General features: G+C 42.2%; 1 protein-coding gene across 3 annotated transcripts in view; it reads left to right on the plus strand.

Annotated features, from left to right (window-relative positions):
- BANP (BTG3 associated nuclear protein) overlaps positions 1-14,766 on the plus strand; it is a 137,537-nt gene that overhangs the window by 85,513 nt on the left and 37,258 nt on the right. Inside the window, exon 12 of one of the 3 annotated variants that reach the window (XM_062007136.1) lies at positions 10,311-10,434. The exons of the other annotated variants lie outside the window; for them this stretch is intronic. Within the exon in view, the coding sequence (XP_061863120.1) occupies positions 10,311-10,325 (15 nt within the window). The 3' untranslated portion in view covers positions 10,326-10,434. Of the gene's footprint in view, positions 1-10,310; positions 10,435-14,766 lie in introns of those variants that run through there. 3 annotated transcript variants of the gene reach the window in all.

Genomic DNA, 14,766 nt, shown 5'->3' on the forward strand with positions numbered 1-14,766 from the left:
TGAGGATACTGCTGGCTGCCTCCTATGAGCCTAGGATGTATTTAGTTTTATGCTCCATTAAGTTTTATGGTTCGTGTGACACTATCTGCTGCTTTGTTGATAGCATCTTCCTGGAAGGAATGATTCCTGCCAGGCTATATAAGCAGCAAGAGCTCGTGTTTAAAAGGACTTGTCTGTGTTACATTTTGCTCCCAGATGTGCTCCCTGTCCCTGTGAAGCCAGGGGCAGGTGCAGATGTGGGTTTTGCGTGCGTGGCTCTGCTGCAGGTGCTGTGCAAGTTGAATTCAGAGAGCCCAAAAAGATAGCAGCAGCCACCTCAGAGCTGTGAGTGTGCTCAGTGTGATGCTGTGGCGTGGAGCTGGTGATGCCTTTGTAGAGAAAATGGCTTTAAAATGACGCTTTTCCCTTCATGTCTGTAATTGTTATGGAAAGTGCAAAGATTTCAGGCTGAGAGGAGAATTGTTTTGAGAAGAGCTACTTTAGAAAGGAAAATATTTGGAGGAACAGTTCCCATATGCCTCTCCTTGCAGCCTGTTACTAAAATACTGTTGGGGAATGAGGGTGTCACAGCCAGCGCAGTGGTTTCAAAATACAAACCCACTCAACGTCATTTTCCCCTCACCAACAGATGCTGCAAAGGATTAAAAGAACAATTGAAAGACATAGTTTGGTAGCTGTGGCCTTTCTCAGAAGGTCTGTGTGTATGCTGTAAAGGAAATGTAGTGTTGAACCAAAGTATTTAGTTTCAGAAGTTTTACAGTCTAATAATGAAACAAGAACTCTGGGGAAAGGTCAGCAGCAGAGTGGGGTCCTGGAGCATCCTCAGGCTGGGCTGTTTCTGCCAACACAAACGATGCTTCCCGGGCATTGCAGTGAAACCTTCACCTGAAGTGTGAATGCATCACAGTTGAAATCAGCCCTTATTACTGGTTAAAGAAAACTGGGCTCCCTCCATTAGAAAACACACAGGAAACGTGTGAGAATCACATTCTCTTCTACACATAAATGTGTTTGTGTGAATTGCACCAACGGGTTCTGGATAGCAAAGAAGTTTGTCACATAGAATTTGCAGCATCAATGAGTTTGGTTTCATGCTTAACACGTCCAGCACTTCAGTTACTGAGGCTTTTTGGTGTTAATTGTTTCCTTCATCTTTGTGTGTGTGTTGGTGGACAACAGACAACAATTCTTCTGAGATCTCTGTTTGAAACTGTGGAGAAGATACAGCATGGCTTTGAGTCATAATGTTCTATTGTAGCCTCAAAATGATAAGAGCTGAACAGAGAGCTCAACGAAATGGAGGACCCAGATGCCTTTTAGATTGGGTTGGATTTAGATGCATCCCCTTTAAAAAGCACAGACCTTACATTTCAGTTTTGGAGTCAGTGTTGATAGGTAGCAGGGAACCTTTGTTTTTGAGAGCATGGGTTTGACAGAAGCCAGCTCTTTGTCTTGCACAGTTTCTCACAGATCTCTCTGGTAGGAGAATATTGGATTTTACCTGAGCTGTGAATTTAAAGTCACTTCAGAATTGGTTTGAAATCACAATGAAGACAGACGTGGCTCTTCTGTGCTCAGGGTTCTATAGCACTGTCTTAAGAATTAGCTTTAAAACCTTTTTGCCCTCTTCTTTGAAGTCTTTTTGAGCTGCTCTTTTTAGGTCGAAAGGTAGACTTTCTCTGCTCCCCTACATTTCGTTTACAATAGTCATCCATATGTCTAATCAGGGCCTTGCTTCTCCCTCAGGATAGTCTCTGGCATCTTTTCTCTTTAGTTGCTCCAGGAAAAGTTTGGCTCCTTAAGAATCTTTTTATTTTGGCTGTGCTTTGGTTTCCCCTGGTCTCTGTTCTCAGAGCCCCATCAAAGGCTGCCTTCCTGGCTCCTGGCTGTCCTGACATTCCTTCTTGGTTGTGCTTTTTGCTGAAACTTCATGAACGCACCGCACTAATGCCTTTGAAGTAACTCGTGCCACTTTTGTGTAGCTGGATTCAAAGATCTAACAGCCTCTCTCAAATTCAGAGTGGTCTGGGCAACTCAGTCCCCTGGGTTCTGTAGTGACTGCCAGGTAAAACCTCAGCAGCTTGATCTCTGTCGGGCTTCCAGCTCTTTCATCCCCGTGCGGGCAGGAGCACAAAGGTTCTGGCACACCACCATAAATGTGATCTCAAATTATGACTTCATGTAAAAACTGCAGCGTGTGAGTGAGTGGTAATTGAGATCAGAAAATACAAGGGAGTTGCCATATTTTCCTTCTCATTTGCTGCAGGGTGGTTTGATGTTCCTGTGTTAATGTCGTTCCAGTTGAGCTGCTGGAGACCGCTCGATAGCAGATCATTCATGGTAAATCAGTCCTGTCAGTGTTATGTTGGGTAGCCAATCCTTCTTCCACAGCCTTTCTTCAGAGCAATGTGACAGCTCTAAAATACTTATTTCAGGGAAAAAAAATGCACCAGGTTGTCATAGCAAGGTGCAGTGTTAGGGTCAGCTCCCTTAGAAGCTGACTTTTTGAGTCAAAATACATATTAGAGGGTTGTGAAGGTTATGTTGTTATTTAGCATTGCCAACTTGGAATGGGATATATAATTAAAATCAACCCCAGTATAAATGTGCACATGCAGGCTTTGAAAAAACTCTCCTGTAGTGGCTGAGTTCCATGTGGTGTGAGGCATAAAAAGAAAACAGGAGATATCCTCAGAGGGAGAAGGGAGGATGTAAAACATGCATTGGAGTCGAAATCTGCGAGGTGGACAGGAAAGGAATCGGGTTGGACACTAATAGCTGCTTTTGACACACTTGAGAAAAGCAACTGTGAAGTTGAGTCAAAGAAATTGGAAGAGAGCTGCATTCCAGCAGGATGTTAAATACGAGGGAGAGATGCATTTTTACCTTCTGAGACAGAAGGTGACTGAAATTGTAGAAAACGCTGTGACTAAGCAACGTTTCAAGAACCAGATTTTCCATGTGGAAGGGTTTTGTTGTTGTGTCAGTGATAAGAGATCAGATTGTGATAGCAATCTGATGGAAGAGCCTCAGAAGCAACGTGCTTTTTAAAGCAGTAGAATTAGTCCATCAAAGGAAACCACTTGGTTTGTGGTAAAAAGCTATGGCTAGAGCTCTGCTGCTGTGGGTGGGAGGAGGAATACAAAACACTACAGGAGAAGAGACCTGCAGCCACAAACCACATGGCTCATAGAGACAGAGTCCAGAAGAAAGATGTGGTAAATCTTTTGTGTAGTCCAGCAGCTCTGCCTCCACGTGAGGACAGGAGAGTCATTCCAATAGTCCCTACAAAGAGTAATTACACTTTTGTTTGCATTTTAATCTATTTGAAAGGGATGGTTTTCCCAGCTTATTGTTTGAGTTCAGTTTAACACAAGAGATGCTCTGTTGAAAATTACAGCGTGGTTTTGACAGCCCAGAGCAGTGATGGTCAATAGACAGCCCAGGGGGACAATTTGCTCTGCCAGAAGTATTTATTGACTGGGTGCATGGTGACTGCAGCAGTCTTGTCTGTATTCATATGCTAGAAAAAACACTTTTGAGTCTCAGCTGCACTGTCCCTATATTTAGAGATGTACTCAGCTGGGAGGAAAGCTGATAAACAATATGCTGGAGTTAGTTTGACTTATGGTCAACGGAGTTTGTGTGCTGGAAAGGGTCCCACAGAGCAGGCAAAAGAATGGCCTGTGCCTCGAAGCGAAGATGTTCAGGTTATGGGTCAGTTTGTGCAGTGGGAAAGGACTGGGTGAAGCAGAGGAGAGGATAATGTCTGCAGGTGGAGTGAGCCTGGGGACAGAGGAAGAGCAAGGGCAGGGAGGAGGGACGAAGGAGTACTGCTCTCCTGTGGCTTCTCAGCTTGCAGCTTGTGCTGGGATGGAAAAGTCCAGTGCTCGTACATGTGAGAGGAGAGGAGCTGCATTTGAGGGTCTGGAGTGGTGGATTTCAGATGAGGTAGTATAGCAGGGTTTAAAGTTCAAACAAGAGATAGGAAAGAAATCTCAATGTAGAGTATCAAATCTGTGTAGTGTCAGTAACACATTTGGAGAAGCACAAGAGTGTGAAGAAAGGTCACACCAAAGGTGTACCTGTTAATACTATGCTGTCCTCAGTAGAGCAGGAGGAGATGCATATGAGATTGCTGTGTGAGAAATGGTCTGAATCAGGAGCCTAAGAATGCTGATGGGTAAAGATCACACATGCACTTCATTGCAAATCCCCAAATTCTGCACCCCAAACCCCTAAACAACCAAAACACAGCAAGCCCCAGCACTGTGGCAGTACTGAAATGGCTAAAGCTGTTGAACTTTGCACACTCCTTTTACCTCTGGGTAGTCAGAAGCAAAGCTCAGGAACTGGTATGTGTAGTGGGTAAAAATAACCAATAATGCTGCAGTGGTACAGTCAAAAGAAGAGGTTTTGGCTTGAATACAGCTGTGTGAAATGTTTCCATGGTTCGTCTCAGAGAGGCCAGCTGACCATCAGCCACTCACTGGTATTGCCAAATAGAGCAAATGGGTGATATCCCAGTGGGATACAAAGATTGCTCTTTTGACTGCAGATACATGACCCACCAATGAAATACAAAGCTGTTAGACATTTTGTGTTTGCAGACATTGTTTCTAGAGCTTTTGCCAAAAGCACAGTGGAACAAAGACCAGAGTTAAATTTAGTACACGTCAACCTGATCAAAACCAACTATACACAAACAAAGCCTGTCCAGATTCAGACACAATGTGGCCTGCAGTTGCCAGAGCTACCACAGAGGATGGGATCTTGCAGAAAATACTTAGAACTCTTGCAGCAGGAGGCTTGAAGCAATGTAGCTGCAGTGTCAGTGTGTGAATTAAGTAGGCCTTGAAATGGCTCGAGGAGCTTTTATTGAAGAGAGCAAACTAGAGGTTTCATTGTTTAGTTCAAAACAAGTGTTTAGCCAGTCATAGTGTAACTTTTAAATCCCCATTTGTTTCAATCCCAAAGTGTACAGGTCTGTTATAACCTTTGCAAACCAATCTGTGCTGGATAATGTTACATTGCAGAGCAGCACCAAGGAAGCACCGAGTTTTGTTTGACATTTTGTCCAACAGAAGAGTGAAGACAGGGATGCCTAAACACTGCCTAGAAAGAGATATCTGAAAGACACATGCTAAGAGATCCTATGAGACTCTAGCATATTAATGCTTTTGGTTTTGTCTTATGAAAATGAGGCCGTGCAGGTCTGCAATGGGAAAGAACAGTGCCAAGGAGCAGGGATGGCTCATGAGCCTGAGCTGTGGCTGTGTGCGTGAGTCGATCCAGAGATGCACAGTATACAGTAGTGGAAGATAAATGCACAAATTCCAGGAGGAAAGAAGGGAGTTTTGCCAGAAAATGTTTCAAACGGGCTGGGGCTGTATGATGAGACCGTGAATGCCAAGGCAGGGAAGGAGGGAGCTAGCCCTGTCACCTTAGCAGTTACCAGCGCTGTGAGGGAGTCTGGAAGGTTCAAGCAGTGGCACAGGGAGCATTTTCCTAACTAGATGATAAATAACTTAACCACAAGGTTGTCTGTAAATATTTCGTGTTATGTTAATGTTTGGTCTTTAAAGCTTTTAATGTGTTTCTAAGCTCTGACTTGGAAGGGGGACGTGATGTTGGGGACTTTTAACAGCTGAGCTTCGCTGGCCTGGAGTCTGGGCAAGGTGTTGTGAAACACTTTCTGCCTGGCTGCAGCCAGTTGGAAAGAAAGGCACAGTGAAGCTGTCCTCCAGCAAGTGTTTCAGCACTGAGTGAGCACAAACCCACCACGCGAGGCCAGATGGTTCCAGACCCTTACATTCTCCTCGTGAGCTGAGCTTTTAATGTAGGAGAAATAAACGCTTCCAGCTGTGCAGAGCAACTTGTGTTATCTTGTCACCTTTCCCTTTGAGTGCTGCCCATCTCTATCTCATCAGCAGGAGAAAATGATGGTTATTGAGTCCTTGCAGCTTTCATTTTTTTTCCCTTCTGAAGAGATAAATCTGTTGATAAATGTTTTCACTTGTTTTATGTCAATTAATACGATGAGATTGTTGGAGGAGTAACTTCAGACAGCCTTTATCTTTTGTATCTTTAGGGTAGTGTTTGTGTATCAATGTTTACAGGGAATTGTCTTCACAACAGTCTGTGTATTATCTCTAAAGCAGATTTTATTCATTAAGCCTCTTTCAGCCACAGAGCTGATCAGAATATGAAGTATTTCACAACAGAGTAAACAAAGGCAAGTTTGTGGTCACAAGTATCCGACATGTTCTCCCAGAGAGGCTGGGAAGCATTGGTTTCACGTTCCTGTCATTGCTGTGGCTTTTAATTCCCATTGCTTGCAGGCTCATTGGAGCAGGCAGGGTGAGGATGGAAGATACCATAAATTTCTCAGCATTTAAACTCAGGGAGTGTGAATCATTTCTTTCTTGGAATAACTTTAGTAGAAAAATACAATCCAACCTGATGAGAAAAACGTGCAAAACCTTTTCTTCCTTTTTTTCCCCCCCTGTTTACACGTGGGTTTTTTCCAGACTATTTTTATCAGAAACGCATGAGCACTTTGAGAAGCCTTTGAGAGGTTGGAGTTGTACAGTTGTACAGCATTAGAGCACTGTAAAGAAGTATTTTGTTAGGAGGGGTTTTTTTTCTGAAGGAGCAGTAGAGTTCCAGCCAATTAGAAAAGAAAATGATTTGTGTCTGGGATAGTTTGCTTTAGCTTTTAAACGGTTTCTGCAGCTTATGGAAGGTTAGAAGTTGGTTGGATTTCCTTCTCGAGAGGTGGAATGTCATTTCTGATGTATTTTACAGCAACATCAGATGTCAAAAGCATAAGAGAGCTTATATCTCAGAGGCAATGCCAAAAGTATAGCGATGTGCTCAGTAATTCCCTGGTTTTACAAGCAGCAGTGGATTAGATTCACTTGAACCTTAGTTACTGTGTCATTCTTTGGACGTTTTATCTTGATGATTTCAAAACACTGAACAAACGAGAACCACAACCAGCTGGGTGAAGATCGATTCGGTGACTCCCGTTCCTAAAAGAAATATTGACACACTTTGTTGTTTTAGGACCTGAATTGATGGTTCTCGGGGTTTTAGTCCATTCCTTCATGTCATATAATCTAGTGAGTGCTGGACAGAAAGCCAAAACTGCTACTTCTCAAATCCCGTGCCTGCCGTTGCTAACTGCCTTCAGAAAAAAAAGCACCTTCACTCTCAGTATCAAGCAGTGCAGCCACTAAGAGCTTATGAAAAATGTGAAGCTGTTACTGTATTATGAAGACTTCTTAATATGTAGCATTTTACTGTCATGAGGAGTGAAGCAGTCCAAAATCTTTGCATCCAAAGCACGAAACAATACGACGTGCAGCGTGTCCCAGCTCAGCGTGAGGGTTCGCATCAAGCTGCACTCTTTGCGTGGCTGGAGAGGGAGACTTTTCCCCTCCTGATTTCCCCTCTGTGATGTGTGAAAAGGAGACAACTGAAACTGTAGTCTTAGAAACAATTACTGTGTTCTTAACAGAACTAGAATTAATTTTGCCAGGTGAGATTCCTTCCAATGTTTGGAAGAAATTGGGGGCAAACCCATTCATTTCTATAGAACTGGACACAACAACATTTGTACCTCGGTGTAAACAGCCCTGATGCTGCTCTGTCCCAAACCTCTGGTCTTCCTTGGTACTTCTAACGTTGGTGAATTGACAGATTGGCAGTTAATAATCAGGATCTTGTTCATCTGAATGCCACTTCTTGTTGAGGGCAATTTTGATCCTCTGATTGCCCAGCACCGCTTTTCACCTCCGTGGGGTTATGCTGTGGTTTTGGTGCAGCAGTGAAAAGGCAGCTGGAGCTTATCCAGTGTCTGCACCAAGGAAGCACCCCTGTGCTTGTGGTCACTCCTGCTGTTATTGTGGGCATTACCTGTGCTACGTAGCTCTCACCTTTACTGTGATCTTATCTGGCATCTCAAGTTGCTCTTTACAGAAACCATTCAACTTGGCGGAAGCAAACTTCTTTCCTGCACCATTCCATTTTTGGAGCACCTTGAGTTAAGTAGAAAAGGCTGGAAAACACTTTCTGTAGGAATGAACGAAGACCAAAGGAAATGGAGCAAAAGTTCTGTTAGATTTACAGATTTACAGTGAGATTCCACATCGTCTTTTACTCATCAGCAACGGACGCTTGGGACAGAATCTCATCTTTGCTGATGAGACTTGGATAAATGTCAGTTGGAAAACTTGTGTTTATCCACTGAGGAAGTAGCTTTTAAAAACTTTTGTGAAGGAATTGCTTTTTAGAAAAGTGTTTTCTTTCAAGTAAATTAACATGTTTAAAGAGCCAAGCTTGAGTCCTTGTAACGTCTGACTTTTGTAGGTGCTCTCCTTATTTAAGCTCCTTTAAGATGTCTAGCAATTAGGCTATACTGACAAAGGTATGTGTTCTTATCTTGTCTCTTCTCTTAGCTTAGAGGAAATAATTTGTGCATTATATCAGGGATAAGAGCGAGAAAGTGTGAAATCTGATCCCAGTTCTGCCACTTGGTGACCCATAGGAAATTGGTTCACCACATCATTTCAGTTTGCTTTTCTGTGTGATAGGTAAATGCTCGTCTCATCTGTCTTCTAAGGGATTCTGCAGCTCCTTAAGTATTGAAAACAATGCCAGACCTTCTAGTAAGCTCCACTCTGTATCATTTTTATTGAAGCAAAATAAAAATTAGGTTATCTGGTACTTACAATAACCATGAATTTCAGATTAACTGTGAAATCTTTCTGCTTGAAATCAGTGTATCCCACTTGCCTGGAAAGATTTGCTATCCATTATTCATTACAGGGGCCTTAAAATTATACTCCAGTGACAAAGCCTCTATTTATTTTTAAACAATTGGCATCCACTTCTGGCTGACCTAGAATGTTTCTTTGATGACAATGTCTGTGATCCAGCTGGGTTTGCTGAATGGTTGAATAAACAAAGACAGATAGTAAAATGTGGGAAAGAAAAGGCTATTTTTATTATATGAGAGAATCTGTCCAGGCCTGATTCTAAATGTCATATCTGTAACAGTACACTTCAGTTAAGTACCCTCGTGGTCTCCATAATATCTCAGGAATGTTATCATTATTGGATCTCAAGGTTATGAGAAGGCTGAGATCAAGAGGTTCAGGATGAAGGTGATGCTCAGAAAAAGTCAATTTGTTACCCAGCCTCTTCCTTCCTGAAGTATGAAGGTTAAATACATGGAAGTAAGAGGATAAGTTTAAGCTTGATCTCTCCCTTACCATTTTTTCCATTGTTGTTTCCTTTGCTGGCCATTTGTGTTTTATTGCAACAGCTTCAGTCAACCAAGTTTTTGGATGATGGTGCTGCCTGTGGGCAAAAGAGCTCCAGGTAGCAGAATAAACAGAAGCCTCCTGTTCTGACTGAAATCAAAAGGATATTTCACTCCACAGCACCATGATCCAAATGTGTCTCCTCTTGAAAAAAGAGGAGCCTAAACCAGTTATTGGTTACCATGCAAGAACATGCAAAATTTGGCCACGATTCAGACTTCACTGTAAATTTAGGGGAAGTTATGGCAGACTGAAGATCAAGTGACAAGTAACTTTCTTGCATGTATTTAAGTTTAGTTCCTGCTTTGACAAGTAGCAATGAAAAGAATGTCCTGATAGTCTAGTTCTGACATCTCAGTTGTCACTTACAGCCTTTGCACTAAATGCAAAGCAACTTTCAGCCCTCACTTAGAGCTGTCAGCAGACGAGGAGACGCACAAGCCCCGTCATTCTACGGGCTGTAGTAGTGGTTTGGGCCAATAAAAACCATCACTTCCACTGTAAAAAGCAGTGGCACAGCTCAAGAGTTCCAGTGTGAGTATTATCAAAACATTTGAACAGGAAAAATAGTTGGTTTCACAGGTTTGTTTTAGTGGCCATTGCATGTCTGAGCAAGAAGCTGGTTTTAGCATGTGTAAAATAACCAGATGGGCTCTAGGTTTTAACTGAAGCTGCTGCCCTGTCAGTAGAAGGGATGTTTCTACCACATGAAACAATTAAAGTACCCGACAAACCCTCTGCAGGAGCATCCTACGATCATGATCATCATGTTTGTCTTGGACGAGGAGCTTTAAAGGATTTATTTAGGAGCCTTTCTGTTTATCTGTTTCCAGAATGTAAAATGATGGCCTTTCACATAGAATATGCTAAGCTCCATGGCTTCAGTGTCATTTTCCATGGTTCATACTTTCTGCAGCAATAAATAAACTGTAACAAGAATAAATGATAAATATTTATAAGACTATTTTTGTCTTTTATTAGGTTCTTATGATTTAGAATTTAATATCCCAGCCAAAGCTTCAGTCAGAGCTCTTCTCTTCAACAACAAAATGACTGCTCAGAATTTTACAGTTGAAGACTGACCCAGTTGACTGCAAAAAAACCCCCTCACCTGTATCAATGCCAAGGAAAGCATCCGGTGAGATAGACCAAACAAAGGCAGCAAACCTTAGACATCCAGATTGGGGTTAGGAAGTTCATATGACCCAAGCACATTCCAGCTCCCATCCTTGTGACCCTGTCTCTCGATTAGTCACTCTTAGAGACTTGGTTGTGTGCCAGGTGTACCAGATAGGGTTCTTGAAAAAGGCTAAAAGGGGAGAATAAAGAAGAGTTCTTAAGGTTCTCCAAGAGTTGCTTTTTCTAAATGAGTAGTTTGCTGTGCTGAAATTTATCTCACAGACAACTCCAGACAATTACTTGAATGAACGTTTGCTGAATGTTTTTCTTGTAAAATTTGGTCGTAATTTATATGGGAAAGAATGTGGTTGGAGCTAGAGCAGAAACACACACAGTTCTCTTCAGTGTCTGAAAAATATTTAGTTCCCCTTACTTTGTGCCCAGAAACTGAAATATCTCCTTAATTTGGCTTGTTTTGATGTGCAGCAGTTTTGTTTTTCATTTCCCATGTAAAACGTGTTCTCAATGTCATGAAAATCCGTCCGTGTGCTTCTCTGTGGTCGTTCATGTGCCTCCTGCTTCAGAACTGGGAGTTGTGTTTTGTGTCATTTTGTCATGTCATGTGCCTCATGCTGAGGGGTTAAAGGGCAATATCTGCTTCTTTTCATGCCTCGTACTGTAGTTTGCATCACTTTTTCATTTAGGTGCTCGTACACATCAGGGCAATGAAGTTGGTTTTTGTTCAGTTGTCACTGACAACCTCTAAGATTCTTTTAAAGATGGGGGAAAATGTTCCTTGTCCCCACAGTGGCCTCCCTGTGGTTTCATGGATTCAGGTGACTGCTTTGGAGATGAAAAAGCCAAGCATTAAATGAAAGACTGTAAAGTACCTTTACTCATCTGGAGAATCACAGAATGGGAGGGGTTGGAAGGGACTTCTACAGATCATCTAGTCCAACCCCCCTGCTAAAGCAGGTCCACCTGGATCAGGTCAGATGGGAAGATGTCCAGGCAGGTAAAACCTTTTATCCCAGGATGACCTGTATCTGTAGATATTTCCCTTGACAAACCTGCAGTGACCATATGGTAGACTAGCAAATCTCTCTGGAACAAATTGATGATGCCAACTTCAAACCCAGATGCCAAGGACATCCTCAAATACTCTGAGAAACCCAAGAGGTCTCGGGTGACTTGCCTTCATGCGGTTCTCAGTGTTAACCAAGGTGTGGTAACTGTTCAATGAGATAATGAGGTAGATTTGCCTTTTCTTCCACCCACATAGTCTTCTTCCCCTCATTAAATATTGACAGGATTGCAGTGAGATAGCAGCAAAAGATTGAGTCAGGGAACTGATGCACAGAAGACTGCAAACCCCATCTGCCTTCTCCCATGCTTTCATCCATCCCTTGCCAGTTCAGGAGCACCAGTGGTATTCTACTGAGTCATACTTAACCATATAATGATGGTAGGGCAGATTAAAGCCACCAAGAATTTGCTGTAGGCTTACAGAAGCTACAGGTTTATACTGTGCTAATTGGCTGTGGTTTCAGTGCCCTGAAGTCTCAACATCTTTGGAAGAATTTCCCAGTCAGTCCTGCTGTCAGCATTGTTAGGTACTGCCAGTGGTTATACTGTTTGCTGTTACCTGCCTCTTCACTGGTGAATATCTGCTGGTAATGTTCAGATCATTGCATGGCTTCTCGTGTTTCTTGCTGTTTTTTAAGGCAAAACTGATTTCATCCCAAGGGAAGATACACTTTTAGTGTGTTCTGCCACTTGGGCTTGGATCTTAGTCACAGTTGTGATGATGGAGCTGGACTGTAAAACACGAGAGCGATTCAGTGACTGTTCCAAGGCTGCTAGCAGCCCTCAGCAGCTTGTGCTTGGTGGCTGTCCCAGTACAAGCCCAAGATTCAGAATATGCAGCTGTAGAGATAAAAAAATACTCAGACATTTTTACTTTCTCTCTTTTTTATCCCTCCAGTGAGCTGGAGGAAGCAGGAGCTGCTCTGCACATCCCAGAGCTGCCAGAGTTCCAAGCTATTCTGCAGGAGCGAAGTGTAGATAGTTCACATTTGTCCTCTTGACTTTGACTGGAGGACTGTATACTTGCAGCTCTTCTCTTGAAGAAGTGGATGATACTAACTTCAAATGCAGCAGCCTGGATTAATTAGGTAATAAGCATATGAATTTGTGCTGGTGGGTTAAGGTTAGTAATGGCCAGGCTCTTTGCTAAGATATGTGGCAGACTTGCAAGCAGCTCATTTTCTTTACAGGTATGTTCCCTGATGATGAGCAGGAGCTATTTGCTGCTCTTTGTGTAATTACTTGTGGGCCTATACGTGTTCACTGTGGTGGCCACATGGCAATCAGTCCAACTGCTTGCATCAAGCTTTCCCAGCAGAAAAAGAAGAGCTGTGAACGTCCTGGCTGAGGTGGCCAGCTCTAGAGCTGCCTTCTGTGGTTTGTAACCTAGAAGGCCTTTCTGTTATTCACATTGGTGGAGCTGTTCACCATCTGGTGAAGTCATTTAGTGACTTTGTAAAGTAATCTCTTAATTAACAATGGGTTTTTCTGTCAGCTGAAAGCATCAGCACTGCTGAAAAGCTCACCCAACTCAACACCCATAGGGCAGTATTTGGGAAGTTAGAGCTAGAATTGGTCCAATGCCACCAGTGTTGGCAGCACTTGCACCGTTACTGCAGAGATAGATCTTACTTAACCTTGCAGTAATTAGGTTAATTAGGATACAATGCTGGTGTGTGTATTCTGTACACTAGTAAAGCCTGTGTGGAGCTGGCAAGGTGTGTGCAGCGTTAGCCAGCTGTGGGTAAGGCACAACACATTGGAAGATCTCCTTCAGGGAAGTGTCTTCTGTTTCAGAATTACCCTGGCAAAAGATGTTACTGGCATTTACCACATAATTAAATACAAAATCTAAGAAAAAGTTTCTTTTTGCATGTTAACTGTCCATCCCATTGAGAAAAAAACACCCTGCAGCTTCAGTGGGCAAAAGGCACACTTGGCAAAGCCTTGATTAAAGCTGCTTCTTGCAAAGCTTTAACATGTAGCTGCCAAAGAAGAGAACAGGTTGGATGGGGTTTTTTTTGTTAAGAAATGGTAGAGTATCAAGTATTTCTCTTGTCCCTGAAGTAGTTGCTTCCCTGTGCAGCATTCTTCATTGATGACATATGGTTTTCTATTTTGAAGAATGATCCCCAAATTGGCCAGAAGATAAGGGATTAAAGGAAATATTGCAAAAATACCCTGCTGAATAGATGCTTTCTGGTAGTATTTTACTATTTATTAATATCCTGTATAAACATTTTTCAACCCATATGGGTGGAGGTAAGAGTTTACTGTATTGCTAAAGAACAAGAGCTTACATAAAAATACTCTCTAATTTACTACCACTGTTTTTCCTGCTGTGTCTAGGCTGAAGGGTTTTTTTAAAGACATTTTATTTTCTTGATGTCAAACAGATGTGAAAAAAAAGTTGTTATTTGCTGCAAGTTTTTGGTGATTTTCTCTGGTCTCAGTGTGTGTGGGATATGCAGGTTGTGAGCTTTTAAAAATGTATAATTTGGATGTCTGTGTAAAAATCCATAATCCAAGGGAAGAATGAGATAAGGGTGTTTTTTAAGTTAAACTCCGAGATAAAAGTTTCCTCAACTATTTAGAGAGTGAATCGAAAAGAAATTGTTCTCCTATATCTGTTTGGCAAGGAGAGCCCCATTAACTTCATCAGAACTTTTGCATGCTAAAAGTTTGAGTATATAATGTCTTTGTTTTCTTTGAGCTGCGTTTCCAACTGTGTCTGCTTTACTTCAGTTAACTCCGTTCAGCAAAGTAGGAAGAAATATGTATTTGGAACGAGCATCCTGAAAGTTTGAGCTAGCAGATAGTGGAGTGCTGTAAAGAGGGTGCTCACGTTCCAGGAGGAATGTTAAAGATGAGCCATTTCAGAGTGAGGAATTCTGCCTGCCACTTAGTTTAGATTCTGCATCACACCCTGAGATAGCGAAGAGCATGAAATTGGTAAGAACTTCCATACTTTTCTGCTATCTATTAATTACCTTTTAGTCTCTTAGCTTTCCCAGTTGGTTTTTTTGTTGTGGAGGGTGCAGTAAATTCATCTGGCAGGGTGTGAAATCTCTTGTTAGCACTTTTTAATAAAGTTTCCCTATTGATGAAAGGGAATAAATACCGTTGTTAGTCACTTCAGCTGCATCACACATCCCTTTGCTAAGGCTACGCCGAGCTCCATAGCTTCAGCGGTTTTGTCACATATAAATATAACTTTGTTACAGCACTTAGG

Source organism: Colius striatus, chromosome 14 (genome assembly GCF_028858725.1).
Source record: "Colius striatus isolate bColStr4 chromosome 14, bColStr4.1.hap1, whole genome shotgun sequence".
NCBI lineage: Eukaryota > Metazoa > Chordata > Aves > Coliiformes > Coliidae > Colius > Colius striatus.